General features: G+C 38.3%; 3 protein-coding genes across 4 annotated transcripts; 1 reads left to right on the top strand and 2 right to left on the bottom strand.

Annotated features, from left to right (window-relative positions):
* Positions 1 to 68: 68 nt before the first annotated feature.
* On the bottom strand, positions 69 to 17,322 carry LOC145492287 (glomulin-like). 2 transcript variants are annotated; one of them, XM_081471700.1, is made up of 20 exons: positions 17,199 to 17,322; positions 17,025 to 17,132; positions 16,697 to 16,813; positions 15,802 to 15,907; positions 15,314 to 15,531; positions 14,521 to 14,570; positions 11,910 to 12,066; positions 10,694 to 10,841; positions 9,758 to 9,851; positions 9,328 to 9,381; positions 8,525 to 8,555; positions 8,297 to 8,386; positions 7,898 to 7,939; positions 7,734 to 7,807; positions 7,142 to 7,226; positions 6,311 to 6,426; positions 5,969 to 6,026; positions 4,966 to 5,098; positions 4,537 to 4,625; positions 69 to 3,602 (listed from the first exon to the last, which is right to left on the bottom strand). In XM_081471700.1, exons 1-20 carry the CDS (start codon positions 17,244 to 17,246, stop codon positions 3,507 to 3,509), a joined length of 1,914 nt encoding a protein of 637 aa, XP_081327826.1. In that variant the 5' UTR covers positions 17,247 to 17,322; the 3' UTR covers positions 69 to 3,506. The 2 variants fall into 2 exon arrangements, with proteins under 2 accessions (XP_081327826.1, XP_081327833.1); XM_081471707.1 differs by lacking the exons at positions 69 to 3,602; positions 4,537 to 4,625; positions 5,969 to 6,026 and having other exon boundaries at positions 4,968 to 5,098.
* A 211-nt stretch (positions 17,323 to 17,533) lies between these two features.
* Positions 17,534 to 19,815, top strand: LOC145492320 (uncharacterized). Its single transcript, XM_081471751.1, has one exon. The coding sequence runs from the start codon at positions 17,881 to 17,883 to the stop codon at positions 18,766 to 18,768; it is 888 nt and encodes a 295-aa protein (XP_081327877.1). The 5' UTR covers positions 17,534 to 17,880; the 3' UTR covers positions 18,769 to 19,815.
* Positions 19,816 to 19,916: 101 nt separating this feature from the next.
* On the bottom strand, positions 19,917 to 27,846 carry LOC145492298 (small RNA 2'-O-methyltransferase-like). The gene is made up of 7 exons (XM_081471720.1): positions 27,502 to 27,846; positions 25,575 to 25,770; positions 25,322 to 25,382; positions 24,327 to 24,509; positions 23,488 to 23,656; positions 22,713 to 23,014; positions 19,917 to 21,065 (listed from the first exon to the last, which is right to left on the bottom strand). The coding sequence occupies exons 1-7, from the start codon at positions 27,676 to 27,678 to the stop codon at positions 20,570 to 20,572; spliced, it is 1,584 nt and encodes a 527-aa protein (XP_081327846.1). The 5' UTR covers positions 27,679 to 27,846; the 3' UTR covers positions 19,917 to 20,569.
* Positions 27,847 to 27,930: the final 84 nt, after the last annotated feature.

The following is a 27,930-nucleotide window of genomic DNA, read 5'->3' as shown; positions in this document are numbered from 1 at the left end:
CTGTTCTACGCAGATCAGTGTGCCCGATGTTCTGCATCGAATCGGCGAAATAGTGCGGGAGTGGACAGGCAGAGTTTGTTAAATGAAGATATTCAGAATGTCCGGGAACTAACGTCTACTTATACCTCATTTGTAACCTCAATTCCTGGGCTTTTACTAATTTTAAGGGAGCATTCTCGTTGTTGAACAAAAGCTTTCATACGACAATTATGTGAGCTTACGTTTAAAACAATCAAAAGGGTTGAAGAGTGGGAACTGTTAGCGTCCGTCTGTTTCGGGAGACAGTGGAACTCTGCGCCATGATTCAGACTTCTTTGTTCGAGCTTCAGATCAGAAGTCCAGTTTTTTTCTCCTCTTCTTAGTTGCTTTTGTTCAGTATTTTATTTGACTTTTTTTGGGGAAAAAACGGTGGGACAGGATGGAAAGGTGGAGAACCTCAATTTAACCAGCATTTTTAGGTGTATTTATGCCAGTGCATTTGATTTTAAGGGTACTGAATATCAATAAAACCTTGAAATGTGGGAACAAATGGGAGAAGAGGTTTCACCACTTTGGACCAGGTTGTAAAACGTTTGCATTTAAATTACGTCAGCTACTTGCTGGAACAAAAATCTGAAGTGCCGCTTTGTCGTACTCCTTAGCCGTGGTACACTTATGTTTCTCACTCTCTCTAGCAATGGTGTCGACGGTTGTTTTCAAGTCTCGCTTGTTTTTACTCAGGCTCTCCAACTTGATGTTTTGAAGTTTCCATGGAAACAGTTCACACTTCGTCAGCAGGTGTGATATCCTCACTAGGTCGTTTCGTGACGAAGGTAGCAATGGAAGTCGTAAATATGGCCCAGCAAATGGGAAAATCTCTTATTTCCTTGTTGGAAAATCAGGTGTAACCTTCACCTGTCCGAGCGGGCTTTTGCGACTCAATGCATCTCCACAATCACGTCAAAAGGCTCAATAACAGGTCCTAAGTCGTAACATGACATAAGTTGTTGCCGAAGAAGCCTTTTCAAGCATTGTTCCCTTCTCACAGGGAACATCTTTTTTGGAAGCGTCCACGTTGACTGGAAATCGCTCGTCAGACATTCTCTCTGGGCCAATCCTTTGTTTCCCAGGACCTCTGCTTACATGTAGCTACTAGACGGGTCCCCTCTATTAACTAGTGCTGGCATCAAAATTTCAAAACTCGTCGTCGTTGGAACCAATTTGTTTTTGACGTGGTTTTCATTGAACCTGCTGATCTCGTGAACCTCGCTTAGAACCTTAGTTAGGTTGAAACAATCGCTCCTTGAGCGCTGATGCTTTAAATAGAATCACTGAACATTTGCTTCTTGTTGGTTGTAGTGGCCCCGTGTGATGTACTTCCTTGTCTCCTTCTTTCCTCTTGACCACGGCCTGAAGCAAGGTCCACAAAACACTGGCGACCTAACACTGGCATTTTCCATGCTTTCTAAGCAGTTGCCACCATGTTTTCCGGTTCCATCAATCGATTTAAGTGTATTTTTTATTGCTAGTGTTTTCGTTGAACGCTCAAAGTTATCACCATATAGAGCCATGCTTTCAAATTTACTTCGTGCGGAACTCACCTTTTGTTTTGCGTAGACCATGAGCTGACGGTGGTTGAACGGTTGGCAATTCAAGCTCCTTTCGTGACGGCGTTCTTCTTGTCAGTCCCTCTGCTTTCCTTTTGGGTTGTGATAGTTCATTTTTTCTTAACTGCAGAACTATGTTGATTTTCCAGTTCTTCAGCGGTTTGCGATCCCAAAATAGACCTGGTTATTTCATTCTCTTCACCATCAGACGTCTTTGTCTTTGTCTTCCATTCTAGCAGTTTGCTTCCTTGATTATTTCCGCTTACCGGTGCAGCCGGCTTCGATTCCCACTCACTGTCGGACCTTAAACATCATACGAAACAAAGATATCTAAAATTTCTTTATTTCGAAGCCGTTTTGTGACAAACCTTATTGGTTGGTTCAGTGCACTAGACCGATTTTAACATCATTTTCAGAAAAACGTACACTGGTTATGTACTAGTTTATAGTTCATTATCTAGATCGGTATTGTCCTTGCTTAGGACTCAATATCATGTAGAAAGTTGCCGCTTCTGTGAAACGGCGTTATCAAATAATAAGTATCAAATTTTAATATCACCATTGTAATTAGCGTCTGCTTGACAGTTGCTGAGCTGAAAAGCGGTTAGATGTCCTTTTTTATCAGCCCACCTAATCACTTCAGTTTTTCTTATATTTTGGCCGCTGTTTGTAAAGTTATGGGCAACAGGAAACAATTATGGGTGTGAAAGTTTTCACCTTAACATTCTTTGACCACTGTAAATTTAACAGCTGGACGAAACCCGGCAAAAATTGCGGCGGCAAAAGTTTACAAGATTGGCGTGCTTTTAAATTTTTGCCCGATTCACTTCGTCCCGCCTCAATTAATTGTCTCTGGGTTTCCAAGGAAGGGCTAACACTTTTTAAGACACCTTGTTGACATTACCTTTAAATTTTCTTATAATGAGCTCTCGACTAGACTTTTGCTTAACATCTTAAATGGTGATCTTACTTTCAGGTGGGCGCGATTTAAAGGAGTCTTACACTTACTATATATGTCGTTTAAAAAATTGTATGGGTTTATACTTGGTAGGAATCTTGCATCTGAATTTTGCTTTGGTGAAAATAAGAATAATACTTGGTAAAACCCTCTGAACTGACGATATGAAGCAAAAGAGAAGCTCTACAGTGCCCAAGTGGACATTACATGTCCCTGAACATTTTTCTAAAAAGTCTCAGGTGGGGGGTGGGGGAGGTTAAATTAAATATCAGTCCATGAGCCTATATTCAGGGGAGCGCTTTTTACGCCGGACAGTGAGTCAGGGGCTTTCGTTGGAGGGTAAGGGGGTATTTTTGGGTGGGCCTATTACTGGGATTCTACGGTGGGGGTGTAATATGCTTGGAGCGCTGCCTAAATTGAATTGGTATAGTGAGGACCAGGGAGAGAATTGAAAAGCACCTTCTCCTCTACTTGCAGTACAACAGTAACCGACCCGTGCCCCAAAAATACCCTATCACCCTTGGACACTCCTCTTAATGACCCAAGTAACAGCTATCATGGAGCGTACCGAGAGAGACACTTCTTAATACGTTCGAGGCGAAAATGTCGCACTGATGCCTTAGCTCTGTGTAATGTCTTTGATTAGCGTTTTCATAATGCGCGAGGAAATCAGTGTTCATTAACAGTTCATGCATAGTTTATACACGCATGTGAAAGTTCCTATCGACTGTTCACTACCGCGTGATTGGTAAGGGCGCGTGATTGTTATCTGAAACTTGAATGTTGTCTTCAACCCGCTACGAGTCAGAGATGGATAATTGATACAGTTGATACTGTTTAACTGTGTCACTCGAAATTCCGGGTATCTTTCCACGTCTTGGAAAATCTTCATTAGCTTTCACCACACTGACCCCGCTGCAGGCAACACGCCGGTCACATCGCGACGCAGACTCCAAGGAATCTCATTTTCCACCTCTGGCTCTACTACTCGCAATTTCTGAGATTCTGGCCAACACACTCTCCATCATGTCCAAAGAGTACAGGCCAGATTGCAGCGCCTTCGTACAAATCAAACACAGGCGAAAAATGAATTTAAAAGTACATTTGAATATTAAATCATTTAGAACAAGCAGAAAATTATTGAACTTCAAACATTCAATTGAAGTTCAACGAATGGCTTTGACAATCAAACTGGAACAGAGTGGAAGAAGCTTAGGGATTAAACACGAGGAACTTAACGACTGTCAATAAAATTCTTGTAAGATCCTTTCAGACCTTCAGTGACTTTTCAGAAGCTTTTACACGAATTTTTTTACCAAATTAAGCCTTTAGACTTAATTATCATTCGCAGGAACTAACATCGAATTTATAAGAACAAAGAAGTTAAGGAATAGAACACAAGGGAATATGGTGTTGATGTACCTACAAATTCGGCTCAAAACAAACCGCGGCATTACAAGAAATGTATGAGAATAAGACAGAGGAATGAAGAAGAAATATACCACAAGTTAGAGTAACAGGCGGACAAAAACTTTGTACCGAGATTATTTACATTGTATTGCTAACTTATATGTGACTGTTTTAAATATTTTCTCAAAAGAAATCATTTCTAACAAAACAAAATTTGCAGGTCCTATGAAACAGTTGATAGTACTGGTGAAATAAAACTGATCATGAAATTCTTCCTGTGTTTGCACAATTTCTCTGAACTTTGAAATTTATTTTCTCGAATTCCCATGGGAAATTGTTTTTCTGTGTTATTTCAAGCAACTATTTATATTTTAGCTTTTAAGAAATGCAAAAAGGACGGCAATATACCTAGAGTTATTCTGGTACAAGGTTTTTGTCCATTAAAAACTGAAATTGCTCGATTTCCTATTGGACTTGGCCTCAAGTGTTCTAAAATCAAACTTAGAAGAACAAAGATTGTTAATGTAACAATCACAAGAAATGTATGAGAATCAGAAAGAGGAATTACTATTACGAACTCACCTCGCACTGGTCACTGAGTGGCAATAGTCCTAGTGAATTTCCATCAGGACTCTTAACACTAAATTCTATTCCCTGCTGCGCCTTTTTACCTAATGAATACAAAAAAAAGGTCCCTCAATTTTTGCAATAAAAACATTTCATGGAATCCGGATGCATAAAAAAATGGGATAGTTAAATAAAGTGTCTTGCCCAAGAACACAATGCAATGACCCAGGCCAGGATTTGAACACGGTCTGCTCGATCCAGAGTCGAGCTCACTAACCATGAGCTAGAGGCCACCGCGCCTCCACTAAATTTGGGAAGTTGTGGGTTTATATCTGGAGTATCACCAAACTAATAGGCTTCTAGCCGGGAAGGATTTGAAACTAGGAAGAAGGGATTTTAGTTAGTAATGGCTCGACTTCTAATCATTAGGCAAAACATTCTTACTTTTATTTCCAGCCATTTCATCCCGCTTGTTTGTAAGCTCTGCTTGGTATTGTATTCTGGTTACTGTTAATACCTGTCTCAGAGGCTCCATGAAATCCTTCTCAATGGCTGTAAAGTTTTCCCAAACTCTTGTCTGTCGTTGATAAAATAATAATAATAAAATGGCCATGAATTTATTTAAGTCTGAATGAACAGCAATAATTGACGCTCCTGCAAAATGTAATTTCAGCTACTGGCGGAATTTAAGAGCTAATAGTAATGTAATCTCAAACAAGGACCTTCTACAAAAGACTGAACAGGATGAAATGAGAACAATCCTGAAGCAACAGCGTTGGAGGTGGATTGGGCACGTATTACGGAGGGAAAGAACTTCTATCACTAAGACTGCTGTGCATTGGACACCAGAAGGAAATCGGAAAAGGGGCAGACCAAAAATAGACTACGAGTAGTCCACATGGCGCAGGACAGTAGAGGAAGAGATACAACAACATCATCTATGTTGGAAAACAATCGAGAAGGCCGCAAAAGACCGGTTAGACTGAAAGAGCCTCGTTGCCACCCTATGCGCAAATTTCATAAAATGTTCAAATGCGCTTGACAAGATTAAAAACGGAATAACAAGGCTAAAAAGCTAAAATTACAATTAAAAGTAAACTTACAATGAGTAACGTATTACTCAGAACGTTCCGAAATCGAAATTCCAACTTTCCTATACGTTCGTTCGTTCGTTCGTTCGTTTGGTTTTTGCGACCCTTCCTGAGAGAACCCAACGCTGCGCTTTCCAGACGTAGGCCCATAGCCATCTTTTTGACAGCTTTGAATTGGCTTCTTCTGTTGCTCGACAGGTAAGACCACTCCGCGCAGCTATACCTGTCAGACCTCCTTTGAGCGCAACAGTGAACCCAATTTACAGACGTACAAAAGCGTCCAAAAGTAATCGCCATTATGTTAATGAAGAGGTAGATGATGCCGCAATTTAGATCGGACATATTTGATGCTATACCTTGTCACTCTCGTCTCTAAGAAGAATAAACCTCAAGCAATTAAGAGCTGCCATAATCCTAAGAAAAGAGATCAAGAAGGTTTAAAAGCAGGGTTAAATGACAGAAAATAAAAAGATCGAAAAGAGTAGGGCACGGAGTTCCCGGTGTTGTGGTTTGGCCTTGTCTCACGGGTTGGTGCTTTACATAGGGTTAACCTCATTGCACCTTTCCCCCTTGGACAGAATTGTCCAAGAAAAATTACTATGACTATGACTGCAAAACGCAAGAAAAAGAACCCTTATTTAATTGACAAGGTTGGAAAGGCGCTGGAACCTTGACATTTTAAATTCGGATTGATTTACCTATCGGTTTCTTGCACCAGGTCCTTTTCGGTCCCTGCTTCTGAGGGAGGTTTGAAAACTAGCTGAAGTATTGACATCAGACGACTGCCTTGGAACCAGGCCTCATCTACTGACGACTACAAACAAATGATACAAGTAAGGTAATTATCTCGTCCCCAGGTGGTGCTCCTTGGTCGTGCGCGTCACGCGCGTCGTGTGCGGAGTTGTTTGAGCTTTGTTTTTTTTTTTTTCCCCAATGAAAGTTACTCAAGCAGAGTTTTATGCTGTCGAAAGTAATCATTAGGTGTTTGGTTTGGATTTGGATTTGCCGAATTCTATGACTGGTTCTTCCGATGTACTCTGACCAATCAAACAAGCCGTTAGAGTGGTTTTCAATTGAGCGTCGTATGACCAAAACCAGAGTTATCACTCTAGCCATTCACAAAGGACATAGACAATACAGTGAACCAATCAAAACTCGAAGTCGTTACACGTAGTTGACGTAAAGCGCGGGAAAACTCGTGCAAACGAGTTATGATTGGTTTTGGTTTTTCTTCTAATGGATGAAAAAAGTGGCGGGAGTTTTTAACCCAATCGTGTTGCGCAGTAATACAAAACCAATCACTTTTCGACAGTCAAATGAAGCAAAACCAAAACCACCCTCAATCAAGACCAGGCTCGCGCGAGTTTTCCTACGCTTGGCACTGGTTTCATTTGTCTGTTGCGTTATTTATGAATGTTATTTAGTGTTTTACAAGAAAGTACGACACTTTCTTAAAATAAGCATTTTATAATACATCTTCATAGCTTATCTTTAGTTCAAGTAGCAAGTAACAAGAGGTTACATCTTACACCAAGGGCTTGGTTAACTTGTTCCTTTAAGAGATAAATCATCAGTCCAGCCACTCCAGGATGGCTGCAGTCTTGAAGAATGGTGCTGCGAGAGAAAAGGTTTCAAACTGTCAGCTATAATACTGCATGGTCAGCAAATTGAAATAAAAGACGGAAATGGAGGAACAAAGAAGTTTGAACTCTATGTGCAAGCTCAAAATCAGTTGCCTTGAAACACTTACAGAAACAGATACTAATTAGACAAAGTTCAGTTGACGTCTTTTGGACAGTTAGTAACTACTTATCAACCGAGAGTGAGGTCTTTACGGGAAAAATCTCAGACCGAGACCTTGCTATTTTGACCGAGCGACAGCGAGGTCAATACGACAAGGTCGAGGTTTGAGATTTTTTTTTGTTAAGACCGAACGTTCGAGGTTAATAAGTGGTTTATTATATGCTTTTTGCTTTGTTTTTGCGAGTCCGTAATCGGCCCCTGGGCATTACGGAAGAATTATGACCTACAATTAGCCAATCAGAGCGCGCGTTATATTGGCTACAAGAACAAGCCACACACCTTATTACCTTAATCTGACTTGACATGAGCAACACTTACTACAACAATCCGTATTGACTCCTCGTGTCTAGTTTTGACACCAGATTTGGGAGGACTCGAACTCCCTTTAACCTCTACGAAGCAAAAAAAAAAAAACATCCCTTAGTTTGCACAGGTAACACTGACTAACAGTCATTGAAAAAAAGAGCTCGACAAGTACCTACCAATTTCTTAGATGAACACATCGTCATAACGTTTATAAGGGCCTGGAAATAAACGAAAGAAAACAAAAAGGTATAAAGTCTCACTACTGAGGTCAAAGATGTCAACCTACAAAAATCCAAATCCAGGAGTTTGGCAATTTGTTTCGAAGGGAAATTCTTGTCTACCCACTGAGAACGGTTGATAAAAAAGTTCTGACGATTCGAACTTAAAACTTTAAAAAGAAAGAAAGAAAGAAACACCCCGAGTTCCAACTGAAAAATAGTATCCCAAAAATTGGTCAAAATAACACATTATTTCTCTTGGGTCTAGGAGATTTGACAAACCCGTTCAGGCAACCGGGAGATTTGAGAACAACAAGAAGCATGCATTACATAGCAATATCCAAAAGCGAACAGCACCTTCACAATATCTGTTATGTCTTTAAACTCATTGTAGCTGTACACCAAACTCTTCTCTTTTAACCTTTTTGACAATGTGTCCAAGAGTTCCTGAGAGCAAAGAAAAAAATTATTAACAGCCTACATAAAAGCATGTCTCAATCTGGGATATTAGCAATTGAAGAGAAAAAAAAAACTAACAACACGTAGAAATATTTTCGAAAACACAAGCACTCGCAAAATACACACCAAACCCTTGTAAATAGCACAGTGTTCCGTTCTGAAAGGAAAATAAGAAGTAGCAGTAGAGGTACATCTTGGATTGTGTATCTTAAAAAATGTTTGCCAGTTTTTTGATAGGAATGATGGTTAATTCACATAGTCATCACATGTTGTTGTTGTTGTTGACTTTTCAGTAGACACAAAATCAAGCTTGAAGCCTACAACAACTCTTGACTAGCGTGGTTTTCAATTGAGTATCATAAAACCAAACCAGCTACTTACCAATTGGACTACTCAACCAATATCAAATCTTAGTAAAAACAAAATCAAAACCAAAGTAGTTGTCTGATTACTTTTGACACTCAATTGAGGACCGCTCTAAATGTCAAGAGCAATTGGATGTTTTCAAGTAATATATCAAACATGAAAGACCGTGTTTGACCATATTTCCAAACACCGAGAAGAGAGTTGACAATACGACGTGCAGCGGAGTATTTTTGACGAACTTCAAGGTGTTTGGAAATGTGGTTAAGCACTGTCTTGAGTGTTTGATATATCTTCTCAATTGAAACTAAAACTAAGGAGAAAACGGAGACACAAAATCGTAAAAATCTATGCTAATTCAGATATCCAAACACCGTCACAGTCATGATTTCCTTCGTTTAAACTTGATGAATTGTTAATGATCGAGTGTGAGAACCTACCTTCCATCATTACAAAATTCTAGTTCATTAGCAATGAAAACCCTCCAAAGGCTTCATGTTTAGTTTGTGTGATGAAACTACGGTAATACCTTATAAAAAATGCCATGTCAAGATAATGTCACTCACCTGTTTAGAAGAAAGATGATACTTTTCATATTAATTTTCAGTAAGTATCTGAAGCTGAGTGTACAAAGCAAACATAAATTACATGTCAAATTTCTTGTTTGAATAGCAAACCATTGTATCTAACTGCCATGCTAATACCTGGGTACAAATTTGTATATAACAGTGTGTACAAAAGTTGGTTATAAGTCACTCGCAAGAAATTTGTTGAAGCAAGTTCTTGATCGGCTTCTGGTCACATCTGACATGCATTCTGCATTTAAAAGTCATCACATTCCATTTCACAAAAGGTTTAACATTAGAGCCTAGAGATTTTAGTTTGCTGTGTATCAAACAAGTCAATAAAAATACTGTCATATAATAATATTGTCTTACGAACAAAAGGGGAAACCTAGAGCCAGAAACACAAACAAGAAATCACAAGAAATTATACCTATAAACTGCAGGAAAATTCATGTCTTCCATCTCCTCCACAAGAAGCAAATAAACAAAACAGCTGAGACCTAACACTGGATACAACGTATTCCCTTGAAGAAAGGACAAAAGGAGGAAGAACAATATTTAATAGAGGGAAATGAAAAGGTGTTTGCATGAGAAAAAAAAAAAACAAGAAAAAAAGAAAAAGAAGAAAAAGTAGAAAAAGTAAAACAAACAAACAACAAAAAAACCAGCTATACATGTCTGCTGGTGAGGAATTAAATGTTTTATTTAATTAACTAAAGACTCATTTAACCCCCCTCTAAACACCATTGTAAAATAATTTCAAGTACATGTAAGGATTGAGGTTGACTGTGGAAATGAATAATCTTGTCCTCTCAGGTAGAACATGTAGAAATAGGACCATGCTATCCCAAGAAGGGTCAATGAATGATGTAAGGAAATGCTGAACACTTCAACCAATAGGTGTAAACCCCCAAAACAAGAATTCTTTGATTTGACTTTGTTACTAATATAAATTGTGTGACAACCAATTAAAAAGTTGATCAAAACTTGGGGAAAAATTGGTCTTTCCCGTAAAGTATAGAAGTCAAATCTTCACATTAAAACAAAAACATTCCACAAAATGACAAATACATTTTGCTCCCTTGTATTAAAATTTCCATTTGTAACAAGTCAGGTACAACAAAGCTGAGAACATGTACCACAGATACATTTACTACAACTTGCAACTATGACACTATTAATATTGACAAGTTACAAGTCAGTCCTTTGCAGCAAAATTGCAAGAAGTATATAATCTACAATCATAGGCACACAATTCATGTGAAGGCTTGTTGCTGTATCTTTCTGGTCACAAGCTAAAAGTTATATTTTGTCAACAGACAAGAAGGAATGGCAGCCTCTAAATTTATTATGAACATTTTCCAACCTTGCCCCTCATCTTCATCAATCAATAATGTTTCCTCAGAAGTTACATCCCCATTTCTTGCTTTGCTTGTTGTTTCCTCTCTTTGGTTATTTTTCCAAATGTATTCCACAAAGTATACATATGATCCTCTGGCCAGCTGGATAAACTGCTGTAATAAAAATGAATAAACATTACAAGAAATGTGAAGGTGAATTAATCAACATGACACGAGCGTGGGACAAAGAAAAATTCTGAGTCCCCGACAGGAATCGAACCCATGACCTCCCGAACACCGGGTGGACGCTCTATCCGCTGAGCTACGAGAAGTCATGGAGAGCACGGTCATTTAACTGAGTTCATATATGATAGGTGTCCTGCATACTGCTAGGATCAATGCTATCGAATTCATCGTGAGGAGTGATAAGTTAATAAAGATGGTAAATTTTAAGCTCGGTAGTGAAATGTGAAGGTGAATTAATCAACATGACATGAGCGTGGGACAAAGAAAAAAAGAAAATTTCTGAGTCCCCGACAGGATCCTAGCAGTATGCAGGACACCTATCATATATGAACTCAGTTAAATGACCGTGCTCTCCATGAGTTCTCGTAGCTCAGCGGATAGAGCGCCCGCCCGGTGTTCAGGAGGTCATGGGTTCAATTCCTGTCAGGGACTCAGAATTTTTCTTTGTCCCACGCTCGTGTCATGTTGATTAATTCACCTTCACATTTCACTACCGAGCTTAAAATTTACCATCTTTATTAACTTATCACTACTCACGATGAATTCGATAGCGTTGATCCTAGCAGTATGCAGGACACCTATCATATATGAACTCAGTTAAATGACCGTGCTCTCCATGAGTTCTCGTAGCTCAGTGGATAGAGCGCCCGCCCGGTGTTCGGGAGGTCATGGGTTCGATTCCTGTCGGGGACTCAGAATTTTTCTTTGTCCCACGCTCGTGTCATGTTGATTAATTCACTTTCACATTTCACTACCGAGCTTAAAATTTACCATCTTTATTAACTTATCATTACAAGAAATGTTGCAAACTGCACAATGAACCTATTTTCATGGTCATTGGTACGCTTGTACTTTTCATTAAGTCAGTTATTAAGTCATAACACTTTCATTTTTAGCAACTTTACTGCAAACACCTCTCTATCTTTTAATTCATATTTTGACTTTCATTGTTACTTATTATGCAATATACACGTTGACAGTGAAAGATATACATACCATAATCTCTTGTGCAAACTGTCTGTAGGATGATATCTCTGAAGAAGATTTGCTTTTGGGATCTGATTCACTGTTCTCGTCATCCGAGTCCGTCGTCTCTATACCATCCTTTGTTAAATCTAAGAAAACTAGTGGGTAATCCAGGAGTTGAATCAAGCTGCACGAAAGTGATCAATAAGTATATGTAATTAAACAAAGTACAATTTTGGACCTTTTTTAAATGTGACCTGGTTTAAAATCTTGGTTTTTAATAATGGCATCAAACACAAGAGGGCATCTTTAACCACATTTCCAAAGGACAGTGCCCACTTTTGTTATAGCATGCAGGTTCTGCACATCATGCGATGCATACTAGATTACATGCTACAAGTGCACTATGATTGAAACTAAAAAAAATCAACCACCAGACGAGTGTGCCATCACTTGAGAGCGATGAACTGAAATGTAACAATATCACTGATCACTAACTGCTAACTGCTAAAATACTAATCTCTGGTTGCAAACAAAAACACTGCATGAGGGGACACAAGCGACAAAAACTGGAAGTACCACAGAGGAATGCTAGGAAAGTTTCCTAGCATTCCTAACATACCTAACCCCAGGCTCCTTCGCCTTGAGCTGAGCAAGATGTTATAATCTGTTTCACTGTCATATAAATGTCATTAGATCTGAAGGACACCAGATGAAGGGGAATAAATATGAGAACAGAGAAATACAAAGGACCAACTAATATACGCCATCAAAATATAATTGATGCGTGCTCTTGTTTCACACACAGACATAAGTTCCTTTATTCGGTCAGGTCCCTTGTGTGACAGATGAAATAATGATCAAATGGATACATCTGCAGAGACCACTACATGACAGGAAGCGAACGCTGAAGCACTAGTTTAGCAATTGGAACTTCAAGTGAACAAGGAAAACCTCTCTTGTCTCCTTCAAAATGCATTACCTTCTCAAAAGATTCCAAAAAACAGGGAAGCTTTTAAAGCAATCTGAAGTGAAAATACCCTCAAGAGGAACAACAACTAATAATTTTATTATTGTAAACAAAATCGCAATGAAGGTCTCACAGAAAAACATGTGTCCAATGAATCCAAAATCAATCTGAGGGAACTGAACCCAGAATACCTTGAACACTTTTCTCTAGATCCAGCTGGTAGTGGAAGATACGGACAGTGTTTTGTGCTTGCTATTTGGCTCATTGATGCACTAGCAAATGATTCACAGTAGCGCCATGTTACATCAAAGAAAACATTGAGCTGCGTGATTATTACTTCAGCGTTAAATTGAACTGTATGAGGTGGGTCACCTGCCAGTTCTGCTGGACAAAACATTAAGCTGTGTGATTATTTCTTTCGCGTCACATAAAACTGTATGAGGTGTGTCACCTGCCAGTTCTGATGGCCAAAACACTAAGCTGCGTGATCATTTCTTTTGTGTCAAATCCAACTGTATGAGGTGGGTCACTTGCCAGTTTTGATGGACAAAACATTAAGCCACATGATTATTTCTTTCGCATTACATCAAACTGTATGAGTTGTGTACCTGCCAGTTCTGATGGACAAAACATTAAGCCGTGTGATTATTTCTTTCGCATTACATGGAACTGTACGAAGTGTGTACCCACTGTTCTGATGAACAAAACATTAAGCTGTGTATCGATGTCAGCATTCTGACAAATTTATTGCAGATTTGGCGAGACCTTGGGGCAAGCACAACCTCTCTTTCCAGTAGCTTTTTGTGTCATTATGGCAAAATCTAAATTTGTTGACCTTTCTCTCATCCACCGGTCACTGAACATGCAATTTGCAAACGTTGTTGAACAATTTTAAACACACAAATGCACTTGTTTCTGATGACAAGTTATTTTCTAGCTGTTAGCATAACAAAAAGGCCAGCGAACCAAATGAAAGCCACAATTTCGAAATATTCAGAGTAGGCCTTACCGTCATAATTGTCTCTATCAGCTGGCCGAAGTGATCTTCTTTCCAATCGCTCTTAAATTCATTGGGAAACTTGACACAGCTGAATTTTTCTTGAAGAATTGACCAGGACATTCTATACAAATACAGCTACTTAGGACACACCAGTATTGCAAGAACAAGTACAATACATTATCGTTGATGACGCAAGTGAAGAGCATGAACCCTTTCCTTGGCGCCATGACAATCCTGTTTTCCACCACAAGATCTCGCAACAAGATCTTACGCAGTAAATAGGTTGGACACAGATCTGACGACGACATTTGGCAGGTGTCTCATTAGAAGAGATGATAACCGACTTACACTTTCTATGACAGGAACTCATGCCATTGCAAACTGTAGACAAAACTCTCTGCGTGGAGGGATACTTCCAGTTTTCGCTGCTTGCATCCCCTGTGAATTAAACTACTGTAGACACTTCTAACTGTACTGATGATGTTGTTACTGTGCAAAAAGTATAAATTTATTTGGAAGCAACATCCAAGATCAAGAAAAAATTACTTCAATATCAGTATATTTCAATTGAAATTTAAACATATTTTTCCCAAATGTGATAAAGATGCTCATCAGAGCTACACAGTACAAAATAAAAAGAATACTGAAAATGAGCACAATTTTGTACCTACCATTTGCTAATGTCTGTTTTCAAACTAGTGATGTATGAACTTGAGGAAGACTAAAAGATAAACAAACATATTTAGCAATAACAACAGATTAGAAACAATATTATTTTGTTACTATTTAAGAAATGGCAAACATTTTACAGGTTTCTATCAAATCTTAGTATAAATCTTCCAGGGTACTATTACAAATGCTGTTCTCTGATTAGCTATGTTATGAGTAACCTGGCACTGCGTGATTGTCAACAAAGTGGCAGCTGCTTTGTGGGGTTTTCAAAGAGTCTCTGAAGAGGAATGTTGTTTAACTTTTGAACGACTGGTAGATTTATACTAAAACAATATTTAGATTTATTTATTAATAAATTTTGTTCCTGATTTCTATGTGTGATAGTTGACGAGGGCTGCACCCTCATCAACTATCATGTGATAGAAATCTCAAGAATGCAGTGGGAATATGATGTATAGGAGAGTATTTCCACAACATTTTTGTAGTTCTCACAAGTGTTTCTCTAACTAAGTGGAGACACAAAGAAAGTACATGTAGTTTCTAATTCTTTCAGAAAACACTGCAAGAAGTTGAAATAAAAATCACTTGTTCATTTTGATCATCAAAAGGTAAAATTTATTTGCTTGCACAAACATTTTGCCTGCAATATCTTGTGCCAGTTTTGATCTCTGTTGATTTACAGATAAAGTAATACTTTGACCATGTGCATAAAGTACAAATTTATTTTGAAACAACATCCATGATCAATAATAGATAATAGCAAATTAATAGCAAAAGTTATCTATAACTTACTATTTCTGAGGATGATGACTTCATATTGACTTCTTGCACAAATGGCCTGAGAAAATCCAGTACATGTTTCATAACACATCGCGCTACTGGACATTTACTGCCAGACTCTTTTTGATCCACTATTTCATCTGTTAATTGAATACCTCTGATATATTGAGTAATGCAAGGTAGCACCATACCAACAAGTTTTGATTTCCTCTCCTTCAACCTGTCTATTGCTGCAAAACAGAAAATAAATTTTATTATAAAATTATAAACTCCAAGTACTTATTTCAATGAGTTTTATTACAAGTTAATGGATTTACTTGGTTCAGTAATATTAAATAATGAAACATGAGAGAAAAACAATCACTGTGTCTGTAACTTAGAAAAACTGATAATTATATTTTACAGTTGTGCAATTAATTAGCTAATATCTATTATGGAAGTCCTAAAAAGATAAAGTACTCCAATTCAGTAATACTTTAATTGTATTTTGATTCACCTACCTATTTGAAGTGCTTCCAACAAAGCAACAAACTTTTTCAAGTTGCAAGCTGTCTCAGATTCAAGCTGCTCTAATATCCCAATACAGACCTCCTTTGCACTGCATCTCTGTCAGTATCAGATGAATTATCATTTTCATTAAATAACATTTGCCAAAGCCAGTGGTGTAGATAGTGTTCTCACCATGGGGCATTTTACCTACATATAAGTTATTTGTCCTTACCCCGGGCACTACTTGAATATGCCATTCCCGAGTTGCTTTTACCTCTGTTTTAAAATGAGTCTTATGGTGCACAACCTTCCATATGGAAATGAGATTTCTTCAAGGACTGTGGTCTAAAATTTTGAGGAGCCCAAAGGATCCTAACCATGAAATCCTGGGTGCTCAGTTCTAAAGCTTATATGAAAAAAGAAAAGAGTTTCCCTGTCGCCCAAAGGTAAAAGTTAGTCGCCTGTGACACTTCTAGAGCACAGCCCTGTTCTTTCACATTCATTGTCTTGCAAATCAAAGTTGTTTCCATGTGAAAGGTTTAAAACAGAGGTAAAAGAAACTCGGAAATGGTCCACTGACCTGATGCGTTACTTCATACCTGTATTTAAATAAACATTAATGATTATTCAAATTTGAACATGGCTTTTTACCTGAAAATGATAGGTGGTTCATTGAACTATGTCTTGCAGACTTAAAATATTGTTCTTTTTCTAAATTAGCCATCCCTTTTGGGCAAAAATTATGTAAACCCAAGTAGTAGATGAGGGCTCACATAACTTTTACCAAACTTTCTTTTGTGTCTGGATCAGGCCATGTAAACATTGTTCCGTTATTTATTTCCTAATACGATTGAAAGATACTTAAATGCTGTTCAGTAACATGTACAATTAATTTTATTTCCTCACCTCAGCAATTATTTTGAGAATTTTATTGCACTCTTGAAAAGCATCTGATTCAAACTCATCAACAACTGCTTGAGATATGACTCCAATAAGTTCCCAGCCAACAAATTCCAAAGCATCCTTTAACATAACGAGTACATGACATACAGTGAAATCAGGTAAAATTTAAGATAAGCTTATTAAGCTTAATTACAATCAAATTCCCCACTAAACCGAACAATAATAAAAAAAATTAGCACACTTTCTTGTTTTTCAGTATATTAATGGACTATTTGGTTAACTTAGGTTGGCGTAAAATAGAAACCATGATCCGTTATGAATGATTTCAAACCTTATGTTCAGGCCGAGTAAAACTTTCCACAAGATGTTTCCACTTTCCATTACTGACGCACTTCTGAGCAGCTACTAAGATGAGGTGGGTATTTGGTTCCTCTGTGCGCTACAGAAAGAAATAGGTATGAGAATACGGATTGCTTATTAACCACATTCAAGCTGCAAGACTTACAAATTGTGATAAACTCTGTTCAAGTTCCTCTACATCCTCGTCCGCCATCTTTGAATTATTAGGACTCCTTCATGTACAGCGCATCTGAGCGTACACAGCCAATTGTGGTCCGGTACAATCTGCGTTGTTCTACATGAAGTATCTATCGCTTAATTCAATACAAACCGCTGATTGTATTTCGAACAAAACGAGCCAAGCGGGGAGTCAGAAATCGAAAATTAACCGGTTGCTTGGAGTTATTTTAAGGAAAACTGGAGAAATTGGCTTCAATTTCCTTTTGAAAATTTTGATAGACATTTATATGCTGAGGCTAGTCAAGCAGTTTGTGTTTTTCAACTGCAATCTGACTGGTGAATAATTGAATATCTTCTGAACCATTAGTCATTGGAACCAAGCTTCTTGGAAACGAATGCGTGGGAATTTCTAATGTTTTACAAATGTTATATGGTTGAAGAAAAGCCCATGTGTGGGCACGATGTGGCTCTTATGCAAATTTAATAGCCGCGTGTCCAAGAGACATTTCACAAGCGACAAGTGAGGAAATATCCCGTATCAAGGTGTAGATGACATGTGTCAGCTGTGATGTTTTAGGGTACAAAGTTCTCAAGCAGCACACTTGTTTTGAAATTCTTGCTATCGCCGCTCAATCTTGTTCCCAGAGGACACAAGGAAAGGCGCATCGATGTTCAACCTCGAGGAATCAAGACCGCCTGTTCAATTCGGCAGAATTTCTCCACGGACGAAGATTACGTCACTAGCACAGCTTCGTAAAGGGGATCATGTCATGGAAGAAAGTGCTTTCGGCTACTGGCATCACTTTATCGTTGAAAAAGTTAAGCCAAATTTTGCGTGGGTCATTCACAAGACTGGTGATATGGAGATCGGTTTGCGATCTATCGGTGAAAGCAACCCTACGGGCAAAGCTGAAGTCGTAAGGACTAAATTTCTTCTCGAACCAGAGCAAGTAGTATACCGGATAGAATACCCCCCTGCGGATAACGTGGACGGGGAAGTGGTGTTCTCCTCGGATGAGGTGGTCCGTCGGGCGAGAAAGCGAATGGGAGAGCGCGATTACAACGCGTTTACAAGTAACTGTGAGCACTTTTGCCGAGAATGCAAAGCCGGTAAGCCAGAAAGCTATCAAGCTTATGATGTGCTGTGGACAATCGGAAGACTGTTGTTAGTAATCCTCCAGAGCCTATTTGGGGGAGTTGTGTTCGTTGGTGCTACAGCTACGGGATTAATAGCTCAGACATCGATGTTACTTATCGGACACGCTGTGGGTGTCTTAGTGGGACTCATTCAGGATGCTGTATGGATTGCTTTTGTGGTCCTAACGGCTGATCATGCAAGAAGCAAAGGTCATGTGACACCTGTGGATGCTGAAAAGATCAAAGCCAAAAGAGTGACACCCATAGTGTCAGGATTTGTGGGAGGAGTGGGAGGGGCAGCATTAGGCTATTACTATTTTCCAGGGATTGGAAGTGTCATAGGGGCTGTTGTTGGAAACTTTCTATGTCAAGCTTTAGGTCTTTTGGTGGGCCGCTGGGTTTCAACACTATTAAAGTAAAAAACATGTACCAAGGTTATTAATAGTAGATTTACCAGTAATAGGCCCTTTGCACGATCCGGTCACATGGTTCAAAATCACACATGCTGGTGAGCAAGTCGCGTAGTGGGACTTCCAAAACAAAGGCAGGTCCAGGTGGACTGGTACGAGTTGCATTGTTTTGGAAGTCCCACTGTGCAACTTGTGCACCAGCATGTGATTTTGTACCATGTGACCGGATCGTGCTAAGGGCCTATTAATTTTGGAATTTTGGCTAGTTAGACTGGATCAGTAGATATATTATGACTGAGAAGATTATTTCATTGTGATTGGCTGAAAACGGGCCAATTTATCATAATTTTTAATTTGCCCTGCAGTGCAAATTAATGCACTTGCTTTCTTATCTTTCTCAGTCATATAATAAATGAGCGATCATGAAAGCTTGAGCAATTAGTAATTTACACTAGTGGCTACTTGTGATATTTGAAAATTCTTTCAAATTGCATTCACCTAAAAGCTTGTGCAATTTTGAGAGAATTTTAAATCCTTAATTGCACTTGCATTTATATGATTACTTATCCTAATTATTTATTATTTAATATGTATGTAGTCCTTCTATGTTCCATCTTGAAAATCAATTACAAACCCATCTTAAGTATGGGGGTAATGACAGGTTAGATCTATCCCATGTAACCCTCACACCCACCATAATTTTCAAGATAGCTTATTTGACATTGTTCTCAGTCTGTGACAAAATAGGCTAAATATAATTAAGAAAATAGAAAACATTTTCTTTGTTTCCATCCGGTGATAAAAACACAAGAAGTTTGAGAGAATAAAAAATGCTCTGGGAACATGAGCTGTAGGCAAGTATTTCCACAGGTTTTTTGATTTCTACCAAACTCGGCTTTTGAGAGTTTTGGTTTATAACTACATAGAAATGTAGAGAAAATGTTTGTATTTCATTTAGTAAACACTGCCAGAAAAATAAAGGAATCATATTAATTATTTTGATCAAGAAGATGTAAATTGCTTGAATGAATACATGTGCTATCATGTCAACAACTCGCACCAGATCTGTGTTTCTTTTGATTCATAGAAGTGTGGCCTTATAACACATGCTTTCTAACAGGGCTACATTTTCTTCCATTATTTTATTACCACAACAATGAAATATTTACGTCAGTTTATTTGAAAACATTGTACAATGGTCTGGGTCAATAAGAGAGGAGAAAATAACTCAACAGCTCAACAAAACAACTTTGCTTTAGCAAAAGGGAACTGAACAGTACACTCCACATAAGAAGCTGTGGTTCAAGTAGAATAATGAATTGTACAACTCAACAACCTTGTTATGTAATGTTACATTGAATCTTGCAAACAAGAAATAAAATAAAATGTAATTGAAGGGACTTTGCACAGTTTATCTAAAGATCCACTTCTACAACAGCAACTATTATGATTTAAAATAAACATTCGAAAGCATCATTTAAAATTGTAGGAATAATATAACAATTTAAATCAAGGTATATCCTGCAGGCTACTGTATTTTGGTTCATCATACAAAGGAGTGCAGGGAGAGGAGGGGGAATAAAATAATGTGAGACGTGTATTAACACAGATCAGTTTTTAAATCAAAAGTAACAATTGCTAATAAAAGTCCTTGATTAGGTTAAAGAAGTCTTAAACCAGTTTACTCTTTACATTAGCGCATAAGCAATAGTTGAACTTAGAGTGGTTTACCAGAAGATGAGAGCTAAAATCCTGGCTAATGCAACGAGTGAGAGATTTCTGTGTAATAAACTTACTGGTAGTACAAGCATTATTGGTTTGGGTTGGTATCAGTTATTGTACTATTCTCTGTAATCCAAACAAGGTCGTCAATGTCATTGTCATCACTATCATTGTTCAATGATCCATCACTCTCCTGTTGAACTGTTACATTATCTCTGCAATGAATGTTCATGCTGTGCTCTTCCTCAAACTCATCCTGAGCTCCACTTTCTTCAAGTTCACTCCAGTCCTTACCATTCCAAAATTTACAATCATTTATGGAATCCCAACAGACCTCTGTCATGTTTGGTGTATTAAGGCTGTGCCCATCAGAAGATGGAAAGTTCTCATCTTCATCCCAGTTTTCTGGTTCTTCCTTTGCAGGAGCATGTCTTCCGGATTCATCTGTCACTTGACCTTCGTCACATACATCCCAAGCTGTGTCACTCCCATCACTGCTCCATTGTTGTGATGAAGGATGCTGCCAAAGGACTCCACATCCGTCATCAGTAAGATGAAACTCAGCAGAAGCCTTGAGTACACACCTGCCAATTCATGGATGAAAGAAAAACATGTATACTATTAAAAACTTGCCAGTGAACTGTGCTTTTCCCCTTAAAAGGTCTGCACTTCTCTTGTCATGTACCTTATGCCCTGGTTCCTACCCCTTCCCAAGAAGCTCCCACACCTTTGTGCTACTTCTTCTGGAAAAAATCAAACACAAATGTTGGAAAATGTTTTCCTATCACTTTCTCCAGCCTGAAAAATTGGCAATCCTGATTCCCACCCTCACTTTCTAATTCCTGCAGACTTCCCACCCCTTTAACCCCAAGTTTTTACCACCCTGTCCTCCATCTCTTGTTGAAACCAGAACTCATGCTTTGATCTATTAGATGTTTGCTAGACTAGATCGCATTTTGTGGGGGCCCAGGGAAGGGTTCAAAATACACAAAGTAAAACATGGTACCAGTCATGATAATCATAGGACCTCCTGATAAAGCAACACTTACTTCTACTGTACTTTTCAGTGAAAAATTACATTCAAATCTTTAAAATGTACTACAAGTAACAATCTAAAGTTATGAAAAAAAAAATTGTTACTGAACATCAATCTATCAGCTGCAGTTCTGAAAAGTACACTTTTGAATTCACAAACTTCTCACAACACAAATACCCATGATTTTTTCAAATGGTCTTGAGTTCTGGTTTCTTTATTTCATATTTTGAGTTTTCTTGGAGACTATTTTTATCAATTTCAGCATAATTTGATCATAAACATGTGCCTTACAGCACGTAACAAAGTATGTGTAGTGTTGCAACTATTAAGGTGGCTTACTACAGTTTCTCGGAGACTCAGTAGCACGGGCAATGATTGTCTGCCAGATGTCAGTACTAATCGCTCATGCAAAAATGACGCAAGTAACCCTAAGAAGAAACGAAAACCGCTTCCACCCTTGAAAGGTGTTAAATCACTTCGGTATACGTAGCAATAGTTTCAAACTCTGTTGAAACCTGTGTTTAAGCCTAGGGCCTAAAAAATATGGCAAAAAAGCTCGAGATACAACTGGTAAAAGTGCTCTAATTTACTCTTGCTTTCTTGCAAGCGATACATGGTGTCACATGAGCACGCGCTTAAATAAAGGGCATGCGCAATTCAATTCTCATCCAAGGTTGTAAAAGTCAGTCTTTGATTGGGTAATGCTCAAAAACCTGCTGTACAACCCATGATGAAATTTTCACAGTTGATTTGTATGGGTGAATCACGTTTAGAGCCAAAATTTTTAAAAAAATCTGTAAGACCGATTTTGAGCTATTTTTGATTTCACATTTTCTCAGTTTACGAAAAATCTGTCTTACAGATTTTTATTTTACTTTGCATGAATGTTAAATCAAAACCCATATTTCTTATTCCTGAAATTTTAAGGTGGGGTCATGCCGGTAGATTTTGAGAAAAACGTGATTTAACCTGCAAGTGCCTAGTCTCTCCTTAGGTACTCGGTCGTTCATTTTGGCCATTTGTTAATGTATAATTGTTCAAGTTTCACATAGAATGGTAGAAGACTTAAGCAAACAGTAAATAGAGAAAGGAAAAACATCTTGGAACATTTTTGAAAAGAGTTAGAAGCTGGCTGTTATAATCCATCTAAACTGTAGTAAGCCACCTTAACTGGCATCTTGCATTGACGACTTACCTTAGTTTTTGCATGTTGCCACACAACTTTAGAAGAGATGGAAAACTAAGCAGTTGTTCAAGTGAGTATGTGCAGGTTTTATTTTCTTCATCACTAGTTACACAGTCAGTACAAAGTTCGTCTGCAACATAGCTATCCACATTGTCCGTATCATTAGATATCGATTCTTCATCAGTCTCAAAGTGGTTATCACCCTCCTCTTCCTCAGAAGACAACATCCAAAGAATATATTCCACCTCAAGCAAGATTTTTTCTTCCTGTGTTCTTGTGTCCTTTCTAAAAGGGTGTTCAACCTCTGCAACCTAAATGTTAATAATAAAAGGGACAGGAAACAATGCTTTAAAATAATGATATTAACTTCATAAACTTTAGATAGCAAAACAAAGCTACATAATTATTTTCTAAAGTAATTTCAATTAAGAGTCTACAGGGAGTTTAGGACTCCACAGGTGCTGACTACAACACACAAGGTTTACAGAACTCCAGCAAATCAAAACTGAGTCTTAAGGCTCATTGCATTACCAGGGTACCCACTATTTCAGGGCTCTGGGCTCCAAAGCAAAAGTGACAGTTGAAAGCTCTCAGTACAAATAGTCCACTTTGGAACCCTACTACTGACGAGTCAAGGTGGTTAAAAATGGACAAATATGCAGCTCAACAGCTTTCCAACCATTTAAATTGTCTGCAGCATGGAATACTTTAAAAGATTAGTAAATAAATAAAGATTTATTAAGAAATAATGCCCCTGGTTTGCAAGAATGTTCAATAGTAGTACCAGATTATAAGGCTGCCCTATTCCTGACTCATTGGTTGGAACAGAAGATGAAATCCTTTCAAACACAGCCACTTGTGAACAACAACCCAAGTGCTCTGTACCCTCTGGCCCTGGAGCAATGCCATCAAATGTTACAGTGTAATGGTACTTGCTAGCCACAGAATTTGACCTGACAAAAAAAAATTAAAGTAATTTCAAAGCAGACGGTCCAGTCCTTTCATTGCCTTGACTTTTCTTTGCTTTTGTATCACTGAGAATGACTTTCAGTGAGCACTACATAGCAGCTATATTATCATTGACAGCTTGTCCTGTGCTAAGGTCTGCATTAAGAGACTACAAGTATCACTACTCCCTGGCCTTGGGATGGGAAGCTGGTCCTTTGGGGAGATACTCAACATATTTGGTAACAAAGCAGATGTACAGACTAAGATACATTGTTATCTTACATTGATCTTAATTGATGTGAAGTGTTTGAAAACAGCTCTGATATATTAGATAATCTTAGGGTTAGTGAAGAGCAACTTGGATTGTCCATCAAGTGTCATAAAACCAGAACCAAAGTAATTCACTCTGGCCATTCACAAAGGACACAGACAATACAGCAAACCCGTCAAAACTCAAAGCAAAATAATACATCTATCTGGAATGAAGGGCAGGAAAATGTGCACGAGGGAGTCATGATTGGATTTGGATTTACTTTTGAATGGATGACAAAGTGGTAGGAGTTTTTTAAGGCAACTGCTTAGCATAGTAATGCAAACCCAAAGAAAATGCAAGTTACTTTTGACACTCTAGAGAAAACTGCTCTGACTTACTATTAATTTATTGCAATAACTAACCATTCTTGAAATTCTGCTCTGGTCCATTCAAACTTGTGATCATAATGTCTGAATCCCTTCAGATCTGGGAATAAGACATTGAATTCAACATTGGGTGTTGTTACTATGACAACCTTAGGTGACAGTTGACCAAACACTACCTTAGGCACTGAATCAAGAATGTCTGGTTCAAGATGTTCTATTCTGAAAAAAAAGAGAATAGCAATGATCAAAAATCTTTCAAGGACCTGCATTATTTACTTCCATTGTTTTAGATGTATAAGGTAAGTCCATTTCAAACACAAATAATCAGAGGGGCCAGATGGTCATTGATGATGGTCCTCAAAGATATCCATTTTAATCACCATGAAACTACTAGGAGTATTACTACTCCCCCTGAATGGGATAATAATCAATTACAGATCACCTCTAAGCAGCATTTTTTCAGGTCTTTTGATAAGTTTGCTGGTACAGATTCAAATTTCTGGGTAAAGAGAGGCACTGTAGGTGGTAGTGAGCTGCCATGCCCAGTGTGAACACAGCACAGTTTAATTCTGTTCAGTGCTCTAAGTAAACAAAACTCCAGAGTCCACTGAACTTACAATATCTTATACATAGTTTACAAGTATAACTGCAAATAAAAATAGACATCTTTTATACAACATATGACACAACCTTGATGAAAGTCTGAAAAAACTCAATAAATAATCTAATCATTTAACATGCTTTCCATTCTCAACTTTCAGATTAAGATTATACCCCAGAAGCAATGCAGTCTTCTCTCGCTTTATGTACATTTTATTCGCCTGTTTGTTGGGAGAGGGGAGAGAGTTTCCTTGCTATTTCACATTTCACAACTCTAAAGAGGCCTTCGTAAGGTGCTCTTAAACTAGGAGACTTGGACATTTATGCTAAACTGAGAGAAAATGATATTGATCCAGAGAAGAAAACATTCAAGTCATCTAACTATCCTCAAAATACAACATAGTCACCAAACAACTTAGTGCGATACTCACAGTTCAATACAAGCAATCACATCAAAGTCTATGAATCGTTTGTCTGCTTCAGCTATGGAACCTAATAAAATATTAACAAGCAACACAATACATAATAATAGCTATTTAGTCACTATACTATACAATTTCTATCTTGAACAGGATGGATGGATATCACAAAAAATGTTTAACATGCAAAGATTTGGGTAGAATTAATGAAACATTTAATATGTGATAATTCTGTTAATAATGTTAAATAATAAGTAATGCTTACCCTGATACAAAGAAACTTTGAATGGGTGTGTACGCGGTCTCAGGTAATCTGATGTTAGAGGTTGAATGCGGAATTTGTTCTCCTCCAGAAGCTTTCTGTCAATGTCAACACCAACAAGTTCTTCTAAGTGACTCAGTGTTTCTTGACTTATCAAGGATTTTACAAGTTTTGCCTCAGCACAACCAAAATCAAGAACCTGGAGACATGTGGATTGATGAAATAATCAGAAACTAGCCTTAAAAGGACAGTGAATAAGATCGTGAAAAAACCAGCTTGTTAATTATATGCAGGTAATCACCATATACAGTGAGTCCTAAAATAAAACCTGTGATGGGTACTTGAAATAGTTAAAAACCTCGACAACGACAACAATGATGATGATGATGATGATATGATGTTGACAATGAAGATGGCGATGGTGATCACCGCAATGTTATGATAGGCAATACTAATGCCATAAAGAGAAGCGAAAAATATTCTGCATTCTATTCACATCAGGTTCATGAAATATGCTGGTCTTTGAGGAAACACATTACATTCTTGTGGAAATGTATGACTTTGGACTCTTACATGTATACCAACATTGCAATTTCTGATGAGGCTCCATTTGGGGGAGGGTGGCAGTGGCAGATCTAGGACCTGCCCCCCACCCCCCCTCTTAATTTGGGTGAAAAAAGAAGAAATGACTGAAGGAAGAAAAGCCGGCAGGGCAAGTAAAACTAAACTGGGCCCTCCCCAGGAGGGAAGGGCAGGAAGGTCTAAGTATCCCACATCTCATTACTTTTTGGCCTACATATCCCATATCCTATTAATTCCAATATCTGAAAAAATTAATGACTTTCCTAATCGATATCCTATTTTTTCTTGTTTATCTAAATACTCCACATCCCATTAATATTCCACCCAAATAACCCGCATCCCTAATAGGGCCTCTCTGAATGATAATGGTTTCGCCTCTTAGCGAGTTCGTCCCCACCAACTTTGCTCCCATCTAAACTCACTATAAATTTTCTATTTCGAGTTTGCCCCAAAATTTTGTGTTCGACTAAAAATGCTCCCTATAGTCTGGACTAAGTCTAGTTGACTTAACTTGTGAATGGTGGCCATTTTGAAATTTAATACAGTGAAACCTGTATTAAGTGGACCCCATATTTAGCAGACACCCTCTATTAAGTGGAAACCAGGTTGAGTACCTAAATTTTATTCCCACATTAATGTAAAATAAACCTGCATTCAGCGGACACCTCTGTTAAGCGGACAAGGACACCAATATCAACCCATTTTGTGGCACAAAACTTGTAAAAAACAGATACTTCAAGGGCCTTTTACTTCTAAAATCTCAGCTCAGACTCCTTTAACACTGTTCAGTGATGTCGTTTTAAAGCTAAGTAGATTATTCCAGATTGACACATTGCCAGACTGGATATTGTGCTATGAGTAGTCTTTGGTCTCACACTAAATTACATCGTGTAACAAAAGGGTTAATAATTAACTATTATTGCACAATATATTAGAACCTGTTTAGAGCAAACACCCTGTATTAAGCGGGCACTAGTGAGTGTTCCAAGGGTGTCACTTAATACAGGTTTCACTGTATAGTCGAGGTTTCGTGAGCGAGATCTGGGGCAACCAGAAACGGTAATGCGAGGTCATGCAAAAGCAGTGGCAGGAGTATAGAAAGGCAAACACCTCTGCCGTCATCCTCTTCTCATCTTCACCCTCCCTCCCATCCCCCACTCCCCCACCTCCCCCACCTGACAATGGTTATTTCTAAAAAAACAAGGTCCTTCTTTGGGTACCGTGTATGAATAACAAGACATTGTTTGGGGCGGTATTTTTTCCTGCTCCTATTTTTAGCTTAAAGCTTATTGAGTTTGTGTCCGGTAAACTAAAGAGACGCCTGGTCAAAGCATAACATTTACCGTACCCTTTTTGCTTGATGTTTCTTTACCAGCTCACATACTGCAGCGTACCTTCGACGGTATACAGGTGGATAAAATCTCGGACCTTTGAATTGTTCTTCATTTTCTGTCACTGAAGATTGCTGTTTTTCCTCTCGAATACGTTCACCTTCGAGCTCTGCCGTCAGCTCTTGAGAACTCATTGCTAACCATTGCTTGAGATCATCGTGGACTGGTCGAATATGATTGCGAAATATATAAAGTTGGAATACATAGAGTTAATGAAGAGCTTAAGATTAGCTAAAAGTACCGAGATCAAAACACCTAACGTCAGCACAATTTTTCCGCCATTTTGTTCCTTGAAGAGCGGGAGACCGCGATAGACTGGATCGACTTCGATGAAGTCATCCCCAGGAACGAGAAGTCACTGGTGAAGACCATTGCACCACAGTCTG

The sequence above is a fragment of the Orbicella franksi genome, chromosome 1 (genome assembly GCF_964199315.1).
Source record: "Orbicella franksi chromosome 1, jaOrbFran1.1, whole genome shotgun sequence".
In the NCBI taxonomy this organism is placed as follows: Eukaryota; Metazoa; Cnidaria; class Anthozoa; order Scleractinia; family Merulinidae; genus Orbicella; species Orbicella franksi.
This window is presented reverse-complemented; position numbering and strand designations above follow the sequence as displayed.

Coding starts and splice junctions, on each gene's coding strand:
- LOC145492287 (XM_081471700.1), bottom strand. CDS start 17,246: ATGGCGGACGAGGATGTAGAGGAACTTGAACAGAGTTTATCACAATTT. Junction 8,387..8,524: donor GTGCTATTTACAAGGGTTTG/GTGTGTATTTTG, acceptor CTTTGCTCTCAG/GAACTCTTGGACACATTGTC. Junction 3,603..4,536: donor CACTCAGTGACCAGTGCGAG/GTGAGTTCGTAA, acceptor ATTTGTACGAAG/GCGCTGCAATCTGGCCTGTA.
- LOC145492320 (XM_081471751.1), top strand. CDS start 17,881: ATGTTCAACCTCGAGGAATCAAGACCGCCTGTTCAATTCGGCAGAATT.
- LOC145492298 (XM_081471720.1), bottom strand. CDS start 27,678: ATGAGTTCTCAAGAGCTGACGGCAGAGCTCGAAGGTGAACGTATTCGA. Junction 25,771..27,501: donor AGAAACATCAAGCAAAAAGG/GTACGGTAAATG, acceptor ACATGTCTCCAG/GTTCTTGATTTTGGTTGTGC. Junction 23,015..23,487: donor TAGGGCAGCCTTATAATCTG/GTACTACTATTG, acceptor ATTAACATTTAG/GTTGCAGAGGTTGAACACCC.